Consider the following 20,000-nt stretch of genomic DNA (forward strand, 5'->3'; position numbering starts at 1 on the left):
ATGGTGTTCTCCGGGACACGGTTCTCCAGCCAGGGGATGGTGCGGCGGATCCACTCCAGCAGCTGAGTGTGGGGAGGGAGGGAGGGAGGGAAGGAAGGAAGGAGGGGGGAGGAAAGGAAGGAGGCAGCAGGAGGGGTGGTGGTGGTTGAGGAGTCAGAGGATGAGGAGAAGAGATGGTAGGGGTAGAGGGTAGAGGGTGAGAGGAGAGTGCAGGTAGAGAGGCATAGCGAGCAAGGGAAAAGGTAACAATCAGGATAACGTTAACACGATGAGAAAGGTGGAGAGATCGAGAGTGAGACACTTTGTTAGCCAACTATATACTCATATTCGAATGTAGTGTATAATGCTTGGGTGCATATGTCTGATATCTGGGGTTACAACAAAGTGACCCTAAACGGTTGGTTTGGTCTACCTGTGTAGCGCAACAAGCTGTAGTCTCTGATTCTACACAGAGAAAGCAACAAGGCTTTCCCAGGTTGGGAGGCGAGGGGAGCAGTGGGGAGATAGAGGGAGAGAGGGAGAGAGAGGGAGGGAGAGGAAACGGTGCAGGACCATTAGGGGAACAGAGGGGAGTGCTCACATCGCTGGCCAGCTTCTCGTAGTCCTCCATCAGCTGTTCGTTCTCCTGGTTGACAGCCAACACCTTGCAGATCCGGTTGGCCGCAGTCTCTGCCTGGGGGAGGGAGGGACAGTCATTACCACGAGAGCCGCAGCCGACGGGAAACAGCATGGCATGATGGCGAGAGGACGTACTAAATGCAGTTATCGCAGAGATTATAAATAAAACCATATTAAAGAGTGTGTGTGTGTGTGTGTGTGTGTGTGTGTGTGTGTGTGTGTGTGTGTGTGTGTGTGTGCATGAGCCTGTGTGTGTGTGCATGAGCCTGTGTGTGTGTGACAGTGTGTGTGTGTGTGTGTGTGTGTGTGTGTGTGTGTGTGTGTGTGTGTGTGTGTGTGTGTGTTTATATAAATAAATAATAATAATACATTATAAATCAAACCGTATTAAAGAGATCTGATGATTTATGAGTCTGTACTTCTGAGACTGTAGCTTCAGAGCCATCAGAGAGTATAATAGTATAATAGAATACAATAGTGGGGCTGTGTCGTCTAGCAAGATTTTACATCCTTGATATTGTAGGTGATGTTGTATGGCTTCTTTCTCTAGCAGGAAGGGAAGACCCAGAGAGGACTCGGGCACAGCCAAGGAGAGATCGGACACATACCTGTCCCTAGGTGTGAGTGCAGAGTACAGTATGTTTGTGTATGGATGTCCTGGGGCACCTTGCCTCTCTGCACAACTGTCTTTTTATAGAAGTGTCATTGTTGCCTCCCTACCTACACAGTGCAGAGCTGAAAATACTTACGCAGCATTTTAATGACATGCCCTTGCTATCTTTGTCACTAAACTGGCAATGCATGGGGGAAGTGGCAGTTAGGCTCCCACATTAACCTCAACACAGTTTTACTTAATTATGTATGTGGGTTCAAGATATATTGTCCCACTCCCAATTTACAGTACTTCAGCGAATTAAATCCCTATACATGGAAATATTGCACTGCACAAAATAGCTGCATCAGAAAGAGACATATTTATTCCTAAAAAAACAGTAGCACAGGTAAGAAACAGGAGATATTTCAGCAAGAAAGGGTAGAGGCAACATGCGCAAAAAGGTGTGCATTTTTCGACCATGTACATTTGTTGTGTTGTGCCAAATGTAACATAGAAGCTTTCCCGTTAACTACGTTAAGAACAGCAGATATACTGTACGTCTGAACAATAAAGTAATGTCCCTCTGTGTTGGAAGGGAAGGGAAAACCCCTTACTTTGTACAAGTACTCTACACTTACTGACTCACAGAACGTATAACCCCTCAATAACGGGGATTACGAACGGCAAGGCCTTAAATCTCTGGACATCCTTATAGAAGTGGTTGTTTTTTCTTCACATTTCGCGAGGGGGTGGGGGTGGGGGGGGAAGGGTCATGACCATAGAAAGACCTGCCTGGATCTCGCCGCCTCCCATCTCTCACAAGAGTGGCATCTCCCTCACGCTCACAGAGAGGAGACGAGAGAAGGTTCCGGTCTCCTTTGTTAAGGACCGACCGCGAGGGAAACTTGGCTGTGTCTCACAGGCATGCCCAGGGGCCCAGAGGAGCGGCTAGGAGCTTGCCTTCCTTAAAAGGACAAGCCAGGATGTCCAGGTCGCGCTTCCATGAGCAAAGATTCAGATTGCATGCTGGGCCTGTTTACTGGACGGCTCTGACAGTCAAGGCTTTTTAGAGGCTTCTTACACCGTTTGGACCAGTCAGAGAGGACAGGACACCCAGCTGGACTTACCCTGGGCTTTCTCTCTGCCAGCTGGGCCGATAGAGGGAGGGAGGGAGAGAGAGAGAGAGAGAGAGAGAGAGAGAGAGAGAGAGAGAGAGAGAGAGAGAGAGAGAGAGAGAGAGAGAGAGAGGGAGAGAGAGGGTGAGGGAGAGAGAGAGAGAGGGAGAGAGAGAGAGAGAGAGAAAGAGGTAGAGAGAGAGAGGGAGAGAGAGAGGAGGAGAGAGAGAGAGGGAGAGAGAGAGAGAGAGGAGAGAGAGGAGAGAGAGAGAGAGAGAGGGAGAGAGAGAGAGAGAGAGAGAGAGGACCAGTCAGAGAGGACCACAGGACACCCAGCTGGACCCTGTACTGGGCTTTCTCTCTGCCAGCTGGGCTGATGTCTGTGGATAGGAGCGTGACAGGCAGACTCTATCTTACTGTACAAGCCGTTAACAATGCTTATTTGGACTCGAAAGCTCGAAAGTTCCTGCATGATGAAATAACACGTTGGAATTCGGCAGCGTGGGTGGCCAGATGTAACCGATGAGGTAGTGATGGAGGGATGAGGTAGTGATGGAGAGATTGTGTTCCTAAGGAGATTCCTGACCTTGCGTCTTCCATTTGAGGAATTACCTGGAGGTGTTGCCGCAATCCATCTACATCCTGCTGCCTCTTAACGCCAGACTATTCAGCCTCATAAAAACCGTGCCAACCGAAAGCAGCTTCTCAGACACCACAGGGTCATTAACTCCATTAGAGAACGGATCCTAATAAAGACTTAAGCACCACCAGAGACTTAAGGGATGTATTGTGTGTAAGAGGAGCGATAGCCTCCGTTATTCTGAGCTGCTGGAAGGTTTGCAGGACTTGTCTTTTGTCTCTGAAAGTCTACTGCATGAAAACAAAACGTTGAAAATGTCTAACTGACTGCAGAAATGTGTGTGTGTGTGTGTGTGTGTGTGTGTGTGACAGTGTGTGCATGCGTGAGCCTGTGTGTGTGACAGTGTGTGTGTGTGTGTGTGTGTGTGTTGGGTGTGTGTGTGTGTGTGAGCCTGTGTGTTTGTGTGTGTGTATGTGTGTGTGTGTGTGTGTGTGTGTGTGTGTGTGTGTGAGAGTGTGAGTGTGTGTGTGAGAAGGTGTTGAGTCATAGGTAATGAGAGAAGCTTGTAGCTAGTGATCGGGAGCCAGCCTATGACATCAAAGTGTCACACAAGGCAAATTCCCATTACAACGGGAGAGGGACTGTTGGCTGGAAACAGAGGGCAGGGTTCCTACAAGTTTCAACAAGTCACATTTAAGACCTTTTTAGACCCTTTTTAGACCTCTTTGAATATAATTTTAGACCTATTCGCGACACCATATGATAGCTTTTTGTCATCCTCGAGGTGATGAAATTAGGGATTTCACTGCCATACAGACAAAAAAGGCTTGGCAAGAATTGGCATTTTTGGGGTTCCAGCTTGATTCATTTCCGCCTAAATAGATGTGGTCGGACTGATTCCGTTGCAGGATACGCTAATCTCATTTTTAATACCTAGCACCTAATTTTTAGACCGAATAGCTGGAATTTATAACCTTTTTAGGCCTTATAAATCGGATTGCTGGATTGTAGACTTTAAGGCTTTTTAAGACCAGCGCGGGAACCCTGAGAGGGGGGTCACAGTAAGGCTGTTCACTAACTGGCAAAGCCTCTATAGATAGACGGCTTTCTGCAGTTGCCCAGGGTGAAGGGTTTGTCTGGGGGGACAATGGTGAAGGTGGTGTAGGTCTAGAGGAGAGGAGAGGCTCACCTTCTGCTTGCCTGAGAACGCGTGGTAGTAACACGACACATAAGTCATGATGGCCTTCTCATCTGGCCTCAAGGTGCTAATGATATCTGCCCAGGGAACAGAGGGAAGGGGAGAGGGAGAGAGAGAGAGAGAGAGAGAGAGAGAGAGAGAGAGAGAGAGAAGCGCAGAGTAAAAGTGTGCAAAGACCAAAGGCCAGTAGGGGGCAGTAGGGGGCACAATCACCAGGAAGGTGTCAATGGGCAACGAGCAGATCTCCAGTCAGGAAGGGTAGAGGGGCTCTCTCACACCTTTCATATTTTCGAGGGCTTTCATCCTCGCTGGCAATGTTTGTTTCGGCCAATTTAACTTAAGGAAGGCACACAGTGTATGTACGCTTCCTCCTTCCAATTATAAACATCTTAGAGACATCTTTTTCCAACCGATTCTCAAACACAGCTGTTCTGCAATGTGCTCTCTTGTTCTGGTCCTATCCAATGAAATGAGACCTTATATAACCCACTCTCTCATTGGCAGCTTCGTTTCTTGTCAGCCGTCGTAGAATAAATGAAATACCTACTGAGGTTTTTTTATTTTCCTGTCTTATGTTTCGACATGCAAGGAGACCTACATAGTGCTCAAAGAAAGCTGTGAAACTAAGGTACAACAACAACAACATCCGTCTACATCTACTGTTGAAACTGTCACACAAATGTTACATCTTGGAGATCCAAGACCAACACCACCCACTCAAAAACCACAATGTTCATGAACGAACACGAATATAGTTTTCCAACTTTTTGTGACAGCCTTTTTTTTAAGTAGTCATCTACGCTGTGAATTCTGCTGCTTTCAGCACTGCAGCACATTATAATTATATTCTATAGAATTCTATTCTATTCTATTCTATCTATTCCATTACTATCTATTTAGAATTCTAGAATTCTATTCTATCTATTCCATTACCATTCCAACTATGTTAACAAATATCCCCCGAATAGACTAAGAGGGTCCGCTAAAGACCCACACAGGAGAAAAGACTCACTAAGTGCCAATAAAAGGACAATAATCAAAGTCGATCAGATTGGGATTGTGGTTGACTGGAGAATTGCTTGTGCCCATTGTCATAAGTGCAGCGTATTTTCCCATCATGCAGTTGGCGGTGGTGTGAACCATGCGGAAAGAGGAGGAGAGTGACCCCTGGGGGCGAGGCTGTGCACTGCAGAGAGAGAAGGGGACTGTTAGGAAACAAGAGGAGCAGTAACCACAGGAAGGGAGCGGAGGGGGAGAGAGAGATGTTACAAGGCATCCTGGGATACCTTCTGGGCGCCTGAGAAGGCATGGTAGAAGCTAGAGACGTAGGTCATGATGGCCTTCTCATCTGGGCGGGCCGTGCCCACGATGTCTGTGGGGAGAGAGGAGGAGGTCGGGGGGGGGGGGAAGGGGGGTGTACGAGTCGTCATGTTAAACAGTACAGACAAAGGATGTGGATGTTTTCACCCTTCAGATACATTACCCAGATGTGTTGTGTGTTGTGTTCAGCGTATCGTGACGTTAGAATTCTAGAAGGTTCTATCTCCATTTTTGGTCAAAATTGAGTTCTTTACATAATCTCATCCATTAGGTGTTTATTAATGCCTGTTTTGAGTTAGTAATTAATAAAATACAAAGGTTCCATCTCACAAAACATAATGGAATGTAAAAACGTTGACGCTCAATATCTCTGAACTACCCTAGACGGAGATTCTAGAACCTTATAATTCTAAACTCACGGTATAGGAATGAATGAAATGAGAGGTATCTCTTTCATCACTGGAATCAATGCAATGTTCTGCTCTACACTTGTCTTGTGTCTACAGTACTTGAACAAAAACAACTCATGAGACTCATGGCCCATTGAATTAAATATGAAAACAGACTGACGACATCCAGGGAGGAAAAATACCATACTCAATACTTGAGTCACACACCAGACATGCTTGACTAACACAAATTCAATAAACTCTCTCTCTCTCTCTCTCTCTCTCTCTCTCTCTCTCTCTCTCTCTCTCTCTCTCTCTCTCTCTCTCTCTCTCTCTCTCTCTCACACACACACACTCACACAGACACACACACACACACACACACACACACACACACACACACACACACACACACACACACACACACACAGTATATTATATGTCTATATTTAGGTGCAGTGCTAACTCATTTAATGTGGGGCAGAGGGACTGGCCTGACTATAACTGTCAAAGAAAAAACTATAATTCTGTGAGCTTCCTTAAACTAAACGAGAGGGCCAGACAGAGTTTGGTTTGAGTTCCCTGAAGCCTCGAGAAGTTATCTGAAATCAACAACACCTGTGGAACTGAGTAAAAACATAAATAATACTGCTGAAAAAAAACATGAATGGCTACAGTTTGTGACGTTAGAATTATAAGGTTCTAAGCCCCGCGGTGGCGCAGCGGTCTAAGCATCAGTCTCTGGTGCAAGCTGCCCACCGGGGACTGGGATCGAATCCCGGTCTCGCCAGACCCGGATATGGCCGGGGCCCACAGGGAGCGGCATATTGAGCGGCCGCTCCCAAGGGGGGTATAGGACTATTTCCGGACAAGGATCCGTCGCGCAACACCGCCCCCGGGGTGCCGGAATAACGGTGTTGGGCTCGAGGAGCCAGACAGCTAGTCTGCCTGGCTCTCTCCTCTGGGCTGCCGGCCACGGGGTCGTGCGGCGGATCCTACGCAATAGGCAGGGGATAATTGGATACTAGGTTGGGTGCAATTGGATACTAAATTGGGTGAAAAAGGGATAAAATCAGAAAAACAAAATTTTAAAAATCTATCTATCTCCATTTTTGGTCAAAATTAAGTTTTTTTTACATAATCTGATCCATTAGGTGTTTATTAATGCCTGTGTGATGTTATCTTTAAAATGTTGACATTTTTGAGTTAGTAATTGTATGTAAAAACAAAGATTCCATCTCACAAAACATAATGGAATGTAAAAACTTTGAGGCTCAATATCTCTGAACTACCCTAAACGGAGATAGAACCTTATAATTCTAAGCTCACAAGTTTACATTATATCAAATGAATAGACAGACAAGATGCGATGAAGTCTTCACTCGTCGATCTCATCTCTCCTCCTTTGCCACCACCCTTCCTCTGCTTACCCTCAGCATCCAGCATCTTGGGGATGTCCAGGTACTTCTCTGCCACGTCGAAGGCTGTGTTCAGGTTGGTCATGGGGTCATCCTGTGAACAAGGACAACACAGAGAGAGACAGAGGACCGTTGCCACCATGTCAGTGTTTAAGTGTTGTTAAGTGTAGACTGTACTGTATATATCTCTGGATCTCTTAGTGTCAGAGCTGCTGAGGTGATGGCATCATGACACACTCACCTTACGCAGCTTCCCATAGTCAATGAGCTCTGGACGGTGTCTATGAATGAGTGCACAGAATCCCAATCCGTCTTTCCAGCTGAGAGAGAAAGAAATGGTAAATGGACTGCACTTATATAGCGCCTTTTTTGCTGCTCCAAAGCTCTTTACAACGGCCTCTCATTCACCCATTCACACACACATTCACACACCAATGGCGGCAATGCAAGGCGCCGGCCCGCTCACTGGGAGCAATTTTGGGGTTCAGTGTCTTGCCCAAGGACACTTCGACATGTGGCCAGCCGGGGCTCGAACCGCCGACCTGCCAACCTTGTGATCATTAGACGGCGACTCTACCTCCTGCGCCACAGACGCCCCAAAGAACACAGCAGCAGGGCGGCAGAGAAGGAGAGGCCAACGAGAGACACAATGAGAGAGGGGAATTATAGCTGCACATAAATAATAAATATCTTTTGATCAAGGGCCTTTTCTCTCCACATATCTGTCGATTGGGCTCGGTGCCATCTGTCCTCCTATCTCCTATCTCTGGGGTGTTACCATGTCAGAACCTTCCACTCAGAGAGCCTAATTGGGGTCAAAGGTTATATATATCAGCAGTCCCGTGGCACCACAAGTCTTCATTAATTAAGCGTAATACATCACAGCTAAGGCGAGCTCTGATGCACGTCACAGAACACATTGTTGACGTGACCCGGGGAAGCCATGGCTTTCAGTTCATAAAGCCAGATGGGACGACAATGGAGTTCCATGGTAACCACGGCTACTGTCGCTCCAAGGTCAGGGGAAGAGACGGAACAGAGCAATAAGGAGGTCATTGTTCTCTCAACTCTTTGATGACCTCCTCTCATCTCCAGCCTGAAATCAATGCCATCATCTCCCAGAACTCCACATCAAAGGAGTATCCCAACACCCAAATCCCCCCCCCCCCCCTCTGGAGGAAAACGAGACCTCTCATTTTCCATTATCCTGGAATAACCCCCCCCCCCCTTCCTTTCTTCCTCCCACCTCAGCTTTCACCCACATCAGATACCCTGTCCCTGTCCCTGTTCTGAAGAAAGTCTAAAGAAGTCAAAACATAGAGTCAACCTAGTCTAACTAGACACTCCATTGCTAACTACGGGGGTATGAAATGTAAGGTATTTTGGTTTTTACGAGTTGAGGGACCGTTCTACAACTGAACGTTCGTCATTGCACCCACCTCCTCTCCTACACAAGCAGTCTGGTATGTACAGCAGACTGTTTGGTCATGTTGTCTGTTCTCTGTTGGGTTCTGTCTGCATTCACAACAGCTCTGTTCCCCATTAGTGTGGTTTGAAGCGGCTGCTCCTCCTGTGTGAGCTACTCTACAGCTATCTATTTTAACTGCCGTCAACTGCCGTTTAACTCTTGGTATATTCAAATCGTATCGCCTCGTAAAAGTTTCTCACATTGCTTGTGAGTCGTGAAGTCTTACCTAATGTGAAAGTTTTGAATGTTGACGTTTTTGTAGGGTGCAGTTTTCCTCTGGCACCACAGTAGAAGGCCTTCTTTGGCTGAGGTTTCTGTAGGAAGAAGTGGTGAGAAAAATAATCAATAACAAGTTGGTGAAACTCGAATTTTTCAAACACATTTTGACATTTTGACATTTGGGGCATTTAGCCAATATTGGACGCCTTTATCCAAAAGCGACTTCCAACAAATACATTAAAATACATACAAGTAAGTGATGTCATTTATCCATCAGTCATCATAAAACTAATTTATACTAGGAGGCCAGGGGCCATTGGCAATGACAGTGTTAGAAGAAGGAATAATTAATTTTTAATTATTTGTATTTACAGTAGAGAAACTGTATAGGGGGGTAGTGGGGATGACTGGTTCTTTTTTTATTTTATTTTTATTTATTTTTACATTTTGAGTGTTTGTCCATTTGATTAATCACATTAGCAGTTCGTGACGTTAGAATTATAAGGTGCTATCTCAATTTTGGGTCAAAATTGAGTTTTTTACATAATCTGATCCATTAGGTGTTTATTAATGCCTGTGTGGTGTTATTTTTTAAATGTTGAGATTTTTGAGTTAGTAATTCATAAAATACAAAGGTTCCATCTCACAAAACATAATGGAATGTAAAAACTTTGACGCTCAATATCTCTGAACTACCCTAAACGGAGAACCTTATAATTCTAAGCTCACGATATCTCAAACATTTCAGGCACTCATGTCTCCATAGGAGGAAGGATGGAAGCATGATTGTCAGTTGGTATAATCAAATCAAAACCTGCTACCAATACAAATCACTTCTGCCATTCTAATTAAAAGTCAGCTATTCGAGTCAAACAAAGAAACAAGCATACAAAATTAACATCCTTTTTCATCACAATAGTAAAATGTGATTGTCCCACTAGATTAATATCCAATGGCCAACATGATCTGCCCTCTTGAGTCCAAATTAGGGGAAAAAAGCAAAGGAATACATTCCACAGTACCTTCCACAGAAATGTCTTGGATGGCAAAGCGAAGAATTATGGTCCAGATCATTCCCAGGGTCATCTTTGCATTACCATCGACAATCTCTGCAGGAAAGAAGACACAAGGGTCAAAGGTCACAGGGAGTTCACTTTAAGCCATCTGTGTGTTCCACAGAGGACAAGGAAATACAATTCCCTTTGACAGTTTCTGTTAAAATAGAATTTGTTTAGCTATGTTTACAGAAATAAAACTATGCTTATGAGAAAACGTCTATACTGTAGTCTTGTCAAGATTATTATTATGTTGTTTTTATTATGTTATTATGTATGTTATTATGTTATTATTATTATTATTATTATTATTGGTGAAATACTCAATCACTTCATCATTAAAGCTTGGATCCATCAAACAATCAATCAATTCGATTGTTAAGTCGCGACGTTAACAATTTACCGGGTCCAAACCAGAAATTCCCTGCACCAGAGTACCAGTGTACTAAAGCGGTAGAATGACAGTTCGATCGTTTTTTAGACTCGGATCTATTCATACAACAAGGGACACAGCACCTTCCCGTTTTTCCCATATTGTCAGCGTCTTTGAGCCTCGGAAAAGCGATATACAAATATAATGAATTATTATTATTAATACTGCGGCATTTCGAAGAGAGCGCCTCAGCCAACGTTGGACCCGGAAACACGTCACGACTTAACAACCGAATAGCTTAGCCACAAAGGTGCTGTCTGGTTGTTTGTGTGTTCCAATTCCACTGTTGTTCATCCCCTTCAGCAGGTCACTGTGTTTGTCCTTCCGTCAATAACCATTAGTTTCTTACACTAATCCCATAAGACACAGAGGTCACACAGGAGTCACTGAACTGGAACCCAACTGTCAATGTCATAAATGTATCAACTGTACGTCTGAACACCCTAACACATAGAAATGGATGGATGGATGGTTAGGGGGACTTAGAGGTTTTAATGCTGAGGCAGAATGTACATTATGTACATTAGAATCAGAATGTACATTATGTACATTAGAATCAGAATGTACATTATGTACATTAGAATCAGAATGTACATTATGTACATTAGAATCAGAATGTACATTAGAATCAGAATGTACATTTTGTACATTAGAATCAGAATGTACATTATGTATCATACATACAGGTTAGCCCACACGTAAATATAGTCTATAGTCACATTATGGATCATGACAGATCAAACTGGTGGAGGGACGCAAATCCTGCTAATTCTATTTGAAACCCTCATGCCCCCACCCCCCCTGTCATATGGCCCTCTGCCTCCCCCAACTCCAGCCTGCTAGCCTGCCTCCCTGGCCGTGTCCCCCTGACCCCCGCTCTGCCCCTACCCCCCTCCTACAACCACCCTGGGAGGCGGGCAGCAGCAGGGCCGTGCGTCCAAGAGGGGATTCCACATCGGCTAATCTGTCTGGAATGCTGGTCTGGTTTAGGACCTTTTATTCTGGCTTCAGTGTGGATTAACCCCAAGAGAGAGAGAGAAGGAGGAGAGAGAGAGAGAGAGAGAAGGAGAGAGAGTAGGAGAGAGAGAGAGAGAGAGAGAAGGAGAGAGAGAGACAGTGAGAGAAGGAGAGAGAGAGCGAGAGAGAGAGAGAGTAGGAGAGAGAGAGAGAGAGAGAAAGAGTAGGAGAGAGAGAGAGAGAGAGAGAGAGAAGAAGAGTGAGACAGTGAGAGAAGGAGAGAGAGAGAGAGACAGAGAGAGGGAGAGAGAGAGAAAGAGAGAGAGAGAGAGGGAGGGGAAAACCAACACACATAGCTAGACAAATACTTTTAAATACTTATATGGTTACTGTACATGGAGACAGGAAGAGGGCGAGACTAATTTGAGGGGGCGGAATAGTGGGAGAAAGAGTGTGGCAGAGAGATGGAGACATACAAGGAGAGAGGGAGAGAGAGGGGGGGGGGGAATGTAAAACAGAAAGAGAGAGAGAAACAGGGACAGAGCACTCAGGGAGACATCAGACAGAGTTATCAGGGACGTCAGGAGGAAGATCAGGTCAGATTCATTGAGGATGAGGTTAACCTCTTTAGCTGTGAGTCTGGGGGGGTGGGGGAGGTGTCAGCCAGACCCACACCTCTGTGTTTATAAGATTTACAAGACCAGCATATTTTTTATGTTTTTTTACAAACACTTTGAGGAAAAAAGTTGGGTTGAGAGAGAGCAGACAGAGCAGACGTGTGCATGCAGGCAGTAGGCACGCACACATGCAGGCCCGCACACACACACACACACACACACACACACACACACACACACACACACACACAGTTACACACACACACACACACACACACACACACACACACACAGTTACAGCTCTAGTAAAGACCACAGGCCTCTGTGGAAGGAGAGGGAGAGGGAGTTTTGGGTGACTCAGGGACTAAAGGGAACATGTTCACACTGATCAGAAGAGGGAGGAAGGGTGTCATCCCCAGTTATTTGTGCTGAACACTGAGCAGCCTTAGCCCCAATCGGTACTGCTTTATATTTGACATTTACATTTTGGGCATTTAGCAGACGCCTTATTCCAAAGCGACTTACAATCAATACATTTGACTAAGCAAGTGAATCATCAATCCACCAGTCGTAGCAGGAAGAGTACCGTAATCTAGCTCAGGCCTGGAAAAAACCTTCTTCTATCACCTTCTTCTAAACCTAGCCCTTTAAAAAAAAAAAATATAGACACTGGAGAAACAGAGAAACAGTACAAGGGGGGCAATAGAAGTTTTAGGGGACACAGAGGAAAAGCAGGTGTCTTCAGGAGACACAGTGCTGGGGGGGCAGTAGAAGTCTCAGGAGGAGCAGTTAAAGTGTAACCTGGAGAGATGGAGGTCTTCAGTCTACGACGGAAGATGGGTCGTGACTCTGCAGTTCTAACGCTCTCATCCTTACATCAGTACACTGAACATGCACGACAAAGCACAACCTTGAATAACACACTCCGGAATAAGGCTCTCGTTAAACTCCACAGCAGTCCACAGTACTGCCATGACAACAAGAGGGAATACACACGTACAGTGTAAAATGGTTTCAATTGATTGTGTGACATTGATGATTGTCTCATTAGAATTGATCAGGTCATATGATGGAATGTAATAACGTATTGGAATTCGAAACCGTGACCTTCACCCCCAAGCAGTGTTGCCAGATGGGATTGTTTTCCAGCCTAATCACAGTCTAAAAACCGTCCAGTGTGATCATAAGTAGCCCAATTGGGCTGGAATAGTAGCCCAATCTGGCAACACTGCCCCCAAGATGGGTCAGTGGGAGGCCCTCTGTGGCTCAGTTGGTAGAGCATGGTACTAACAATGCTTAGGTTGGGGGTTTGATTCCCACTGGGACCGTATATACTGACAAATGGATGCACTCACTGCAATGTACGTTTTGGAAAGAAGCGTCAGCTAATTAAGCGTTATGGAACTTGAAGCTGTGGTATATATCGTGGATATCGGCACGGCTAGCGGGGTGGTTAGGCACGATTACACCTGTAACACCCCTGTTACACCCCTGTTACCTGTTGTAATGAGTCTGACAATGTCATGATGCCAGCTGGTGAAATCATAAACCATTTGCTTAAGTAATTTTTTGGTTATTTACATAGTCTGAAACTACAGATGGTAAGCTTTCAAATGATGCGGGTGTAACAGAGTTGGGAATGTATGTTTAGCTGTGGTGAATGTAGATGAGTTTCGCCGTGCTTTGAGCAGCCCTGGTTGTTGTTGGAGCCCCCCTTTGGAGTTTGGGTGTACTGCAGGTCTGCACGTTCGTTTGTCCTTCTCTTGTTGCCGTACTTGCGGTGGTGCGTCAGAAAATGGCCGCCAGCTTAATGGGTATGTGCGCATGTAAAACGCTCCTCGTGTTTTGTTGTTTGTATGGAGAATCTTGTAATGTAGGGTGAAAATGTTGGTGTAGTACTGTGCTGTTTGTTTTTACATGTATTGTGATGTATTGTGATGATGTGAAACAGAACATTTATTGTATGTTGTTTTGAACGTGCAGATTCACAAGCAGACCAGAGAAGAATTGTGTTCTATATGTCTTCTCTGCAGGTATGTCGCTCCACATGTTGTTTGTAATTGTTATTTGTAATGTTTGAGGGAAGTTTGTGTTCTTTCTGTGAACAAACTGTCCTGATGTGAAATGTACATAGACGGTGGACCGAGAAAATGGCCGCCAGCTTAATGGATTCACAAGCAGACCAGAGAAGAATTGTGTTCTATATGTCTTCTCTGCAGGTCAAATAAACGAATTAAATGAAAGAAGTTTGGCTGTTTGACCATCGTTACACGTCATACATTGAAATCGGAAAACAATTCAAGACGACACGAGTATTTGAATGTTGGTGCACCGAATGGGAATGCGACAGGAGAAAAGTGACTGATCAAACAACAACAAACGCTGCTAACAGCTAGCGGCTAACAGTAGTACATAGCTAGGAACTAACTGCGTTTTTATAACATCACAGCATGTTGAGAGAACATGGACATGCTAAAAACACATAACTACACTGCTTTTGAACACGTCCTAAAACGAAGGTATGTTTACAAGTCATTATCACTTACCGGTAGCCTGCGGCAAACGAGAACAGTGAATCCAATGCACAGATTATAAGTATTTAGTGATCGTTAAACTGTTTTTTATTATAAGGACTGGGTACTTTAAAACTTCAAGTTGCCTGTTATGAAAAAAACCGAAAACCAGATATTGTTGACACCCCTTCGATTCTGCGACTGGTTTATGGTCTCACTATGCTACACTTTTAAAAAGGATCCTATAATTGATTTGGCATTTGTAAGAGAAGATAAATAGAATAAAAACCTGAAGGCACTAAAACTAGAAATCAGACAGTAACTCTTTTTTTTCTACAATGCTGAATGCTGCTGTTTAAATTGTTTTAACTTTAAACCAGTTGGTCACTGAGTACTGCAGAGTACTGTTTTTGTTGCTTGAATAAAGGCTGGCAGTCTTTAAGCCAACTGTTGTTGTGGACTATACTGGGGAAGTATTTGTTTTTATTCAGGGATAAAAAATAAATACAAATATCGGATCGGTATCGCAGATACCTGAAGCCCAGGTATCGGTATCGGTATCGGTAGTGAAAAAATGGGATCGGGACATCCCTAACATTTATCTATCAATATTTCACAAAAGAAAGAGAAGACAAACTTTTAATTAATGTATTTGAATGGAACTATGTTTTATTGTTAAGTGTATTCATCCACTGCTGAACAGTTGTCTATCGGTTGCTAAGCAACGGTAATAATGTAACTTCGATAACGGTAATATATACATAAACGCGGAGTAATATGAAAAGATGTGTTAGCCATGCGTATATCATGGATATCAGCACGGCTGGAATGCAAACTGACCGATAGAGACAATGGACCGGATGGTAAATGGTAAAAGGACTGACTTATATAGCGCCTTTATCCAAAGCGCTTTACAACTGCCTTTCATTCACCCATTCACACACACATTCACACACCAATGCAAAGCGCCGGCCCGCTCACTGGGAGCAATTTTTGGGGTTCAGTGTCTTGCCCAACGACACTTCGACATGTGGCCGGCCGGGGCTCGAACCGCCGATCTGCCAACCTTGCAATCATTAGACGGCGGCTCAACCTCCTGCGCCACAGCCGCCCCACATCCGTTCTATCCATTGTATAAATGGCATTATGTGTATCACTGCATACTGTACTGCACATACAGACAGCAGCGTCAGCCACGACGATGATCTTCACTCACCTTCTGCTCCAATGGACACCAACTTCACCCCTTTACTGGTGATGAAGTATAGGGCTTTGTTGACATTGGAGATCTTGTGGACCCGCATCTTCCCTCTCTCTGGTTTGGCCAAGCGCTCTCCTGGACAGGAAACAGACAGGGTCAGGGGGATACTGTTGCCAGTTGCCAGCTGGACGCACCAAGACTGGAGGCTACATATTCCCTTTCTACCCATAAGCGATAAACCTCTATGATATCCTCCATAAGTAAGAAATCTGTTTCTATTCTTGATACAAATATGTGACATGTAAGAAATTGCTGTCTACCTTATGTGCCCCTCCTTTCCATTTGCTATGGTCTAACTGATATGACTATGGATCATTAAGTCATGTGTGTGAGAGATGATTGGCCATCGGTCTGTGTGATCTGTTCACCTGATATGACCTCCAACAGCAACATGAGCTTCAATCCGTCCCGGAAGTCCTCCTCGATGTTCTCAATCTGGGTCCCCGCTTTCCTCAGGTGGGAGTTACACCAGGCTGTGAACGTCTGCGAAGAGAAGGGGAGAAAGAGAACAACCCTAAGTAAGTACAGTACTATACTGTATGTCAGTGTGTTGCCATGGTGCCGGCGCCGGTGCACAGTGCACCCCTCTGTGTGTGCAGCGGGTCCAGGATTCCCAGGCATCGTTGGCATGCTAATGATGTGATGGAAAACAGCTGGGCCCCGCCTTCAGCCGCCCAACAGGAGCTGGCACGGGCTCTGGGCCCACCGTGCGCACCCTGCCGAGAGCGCCTCTTTATGAGATCCTGGGTTAATTACACACAGGGCTCAACATCATGCACCACTTTTCCACCGGAGAGCGGGAAGACCTGGGGCAGGAGGAGCAGGAGGAAGAGGAGAAAGAAAAAGAAAGAAGCCCAGCCTTTATGAAAGCCAGGGCCTGTTGCATTGCCCGCGTTCCACTTAGAAAAGGCAAAGCCACTTAAAAGCCACTAGTGAACTGGGTTTATAGTGTAGTATACTCGAGATGATGAGATCACCACAGCAGTGACATGAGGCTAATTATAATCCAGCCTATCAATAAACGTGTGTGAGGCAGAGCCAGGTTTTAGATGTGCGCCCTGGTCGGGGAGGGTGCGGTGGAGCCCGCTGGGAACAGCTAACCAAGCTCTGCTGCATGGAGCAGGCAAGGACACGGCAGCAGGGCTGGGCTGGGTCACTGGAGCTTTTCCTCAATGAAAGAGACAGAATCTCTGGATGTGAGGCTGGCTGGAGAGAAGACAGGGAACCGCCAACGCAACAGTCCTGCAGCGTCATGCTGGAGCTCTGATCACGCTTCCTCCTCTCAAGTCACAAGGATGTCTCAGTACTGTATGTACTACACCACTCCAGATTTAGGTCAGGCCACTAAAATGCTGTGAAGTCCTTCGGGACAGCCCATAATAATCGATACTGGGCTGGAGGCTAGCCCTGGACTCACTGTAGCCCAGCTGTGACTGGGCTGGTGACACACACAGGCAACCCACGATATCAACTAATGAAAGAGTAAAAGAAGGGTGTGTGTGTGTGTGTGTGTGTGTGTGTGTATGTGTGTGTGTATGTGGTAAATGGACTGACTTATTCCAAGGCGCTTTACAATGGCCTCTCATTCACCCATTCACACACACATTCACACACCAATGGCGACAAGCTACCATGCAAGGCGCCGGCCCGCTCACTGGGAGCAATTTGGGGTTCAGTATCTTGCCCAAGGACACTTCGACATGCGGCCAGCCGGGGCTCGAACCGCAGATCTGCCAACCTTGCGATCATAAAACGCTGGCTCTACCTCCTGCACCACAGCCGCCCCAGTGTGTGTGTGCTTGTGTGTGTGTGTGTGTGTGTGTGTGTGTGTTTGTGTGTGTGTGATCCACAATAACCATGGTAAAAATGAGCCATACATACAGTCACCCACAGAATGCTACAGTATGGTATGACCAGGCAACAGACCTCCTCCTGGTACCAGGAATTAGACTGCCCCCTTCCAGCACTCCCTACTGGGGGTCAGTATAAGTTTGGCATGGTCGCACAAAACAAGCCAACCCTGGAAGGGGCTCTGCAGAACCACATGACTGACTAAGTGTGTTGTGGTCAACACTTCCATGCAGGGTTCCTACAAGTGTCAACAAGTCAAATTTAAGACCTTTTTAGACCTTTTTTTAGACCTCTTTGGATATAATTTTTTACCTATTCGCGACACCATATGATAGCTTTTTGTCATCCTGCCGTAGCTTCGTCCGCCAATAATTTCTCCCGGGGGCAGCGAATTGGCATTTTCTTGGTTCCAGCTTGATTCATTTCCACGTAAATAGTGGACTGATTTCCTTGCAGGACAAGCTAATCTAATTTTTTTGACCTAGCACCTCGTTTTTTAGACCTAATAGCTGAAACTTGGGACCTTTTTAGGCCTTATAAATCCGATTGCTGGATTTTAGACTTTTAAGACCAGCGCGGGAACCCTGTGCATGCCATGAAGGTGGTGTCTGTACCTCTGTCCAGGAGCGGCGGTGAGTGACATCGCTTCCCTTGTTGTCTGTGGTCTGAATGCAGCGAATACCATAGAAAACCCAGTCTTACATGACTCTGGTTTTAGTATGCCCTGTGTCAACTGCAACATTTAATATGTAACAGAGTACAGTATAAGCATGAGGACCTCAAGGTCATAAAATATCCCATATCCCATCTCCCCCTTCTTCCCGCCTGCCCCTCCTCTTCTCTGTCTCGTTCTCCACCGAGCTGAGGATAGCTGTAATAACAACTAGGGTCAGGAGCTGGAGAAATCCGGGGCTGCTCGCTCGCCGCCTTCAGCTCCAGGGAAGGCCGCCAGTCGTACCATTTTCCCATGGCAATCGCCCGTAGGACAACAGTTAAGAAAAGCAGTTAGAAGAAACCACATGATGGTACAGTTAGTGGAAATAGTTATATGTCATGTGTGATTGATCTGGAAATATGACAAAGATCATGAACGTTTGAACCTTTTCGTGCTCTCAGACTCAGAGGCATACATACTGATATAGGTTTCAGAAAAATGCCATGTTTGCAAGCCCCCTTTTCCTCCCCCACATCTCTTTCCCTGTCTGTGGTCTTCTCTCTCCCTCTGTCCCCACTCTCCACCTCCCTCCCTCCCTCCCTCCTTCCATTCTTCCCTCCCTCCCTCTCCCTCTCCATTCATCCCCTCATTCCCCCTCAGTTAGGAAAATATTTCCTGCCTCTTAGCTGCCAGCTCCATATTAGTACAATCCTTTCACTTAAACCTTCCAGCTCATAAAAGCAGGCCCCCTCTGTCATACACAAACTCACACATTGAAGTACAGGGAAGAGGAAAGACAGACACTGGCAGGCTATCTGACACAGGAAAATAGTTTTCAGCACTATGGCCAATTTCTCCTGCAGTCCTCTGAAGGCTGCTGAGACAGCTCCAGAGGATGGGCCAAACCTGGGCCAAACCTGTCCTGCCGAAGCACAGAGAGAAAGGCAGATGGATTGCTGGAATAATATCCACATCTCTCCTAGAGATGTGAGCCTTCTCTGTTCCAGACTGTTGAGACTCTAACTTGACGACAGGAAACATCAGACAGTGGGAAGGGAAGGGAAGGGATACTATTACTCGTTTTAAATCCTGTAAAATACTTGCAGCTTTCTTTCACTGCAACATCAATGAATACTTTGATTGTCTTTCTGAAGAAAGAAAGAAAGAAAGAGATATCTGTGTATTGGAAAATATCATTTCTCTCCTGTTATGTCTAGTTTTCTAGCTCTGTTTCATTTCTCTGCTCTGGTCTCTGAGACTCCTGGGGTCCAAAAAGTGCTGGTGGAAAGCATTCTCGCTGCCAGGAAAACTAAGCTGGGGAGGAAGACAGGGCCATATTTCAGCTGAGCAGACTCCCTCAGAACCCTGACTCACAGAATCGTGGTCGTAGTGGAGCAGAAAAGGTAACAGAATGACATTCCTTCTTCCCTTCCTCCTTCCTACCATCACCATGAATGTAGAGTGTAAACCACAGAGGTGCACACACACACACACAGACACACAGACAGACAGATAGACAGACAGACAGACACACAGACACTCAGACACACAGACACACACACACACACACACACACACACACACACGGTGCACTGCCGTAGTCAGTCTCATCTGGCTCGCAGAGAGACTCCCATGCTCACACTGAAACGCAAATTCCGTCTCAGCAACTGAGTGGGAGGCGGCAGGCATGCAGCAGAGAGCAGAGAGAGAGACGACACCGTACAAACCTGACGACAGA

The 20,000-nt window shown here is 45.7% G+C and overlaps 1 protein-coding gene across 1 annotated transcript in view; it reads right to left on the minus strand.

The window, feature by feature from the left end:
• The window catches only part of actn1 (actinin, alpha 1), a gene marked incomplete at both ends in the record, with an annotated part of 53,864 nt that overhangs the window by 13,756 nt on the left and 20,108 nt on the right, over positions 1-20,000 (minus strand). The window contains 9 exon segments of the mRNA XM_080537563.1: positions 1-62; positions 581-673; positions 5,393-5,478; positions 7,246-7,327; positions 7,475-7,553; positions 8,928-9,015; positions 9,943-10,029; positions 15,712-15,831; positions 16,125-16,239. The exon segment at positions 1-62 is cut by the window's left edge and continues 169 nt beyond it. Coding sequence (XP_080393689.1) covers positions 1-62; positions 581-673; positions 5,393-5,478; positions 7,246-7,327; positions 7,475-7,553; positions 8,928-9,015; positions 9,943-10,029; positions 15,712-15,831; positions 16,125-16,239 — 812 coding nt within the window.

The sequence above is a fragment of the Nansenia antarctica genome (genome assembly GCF_963989245.1).
Source record: "Nansenia antarctica genome assembly, chromosome: 1".
NCBI classification, from domain to species: Eukaryota; Metazoa; Chordata; class Actinopteri; order Argentiniformes; family Microstomatidae; genus Nansenia; species Nansenia antarctica.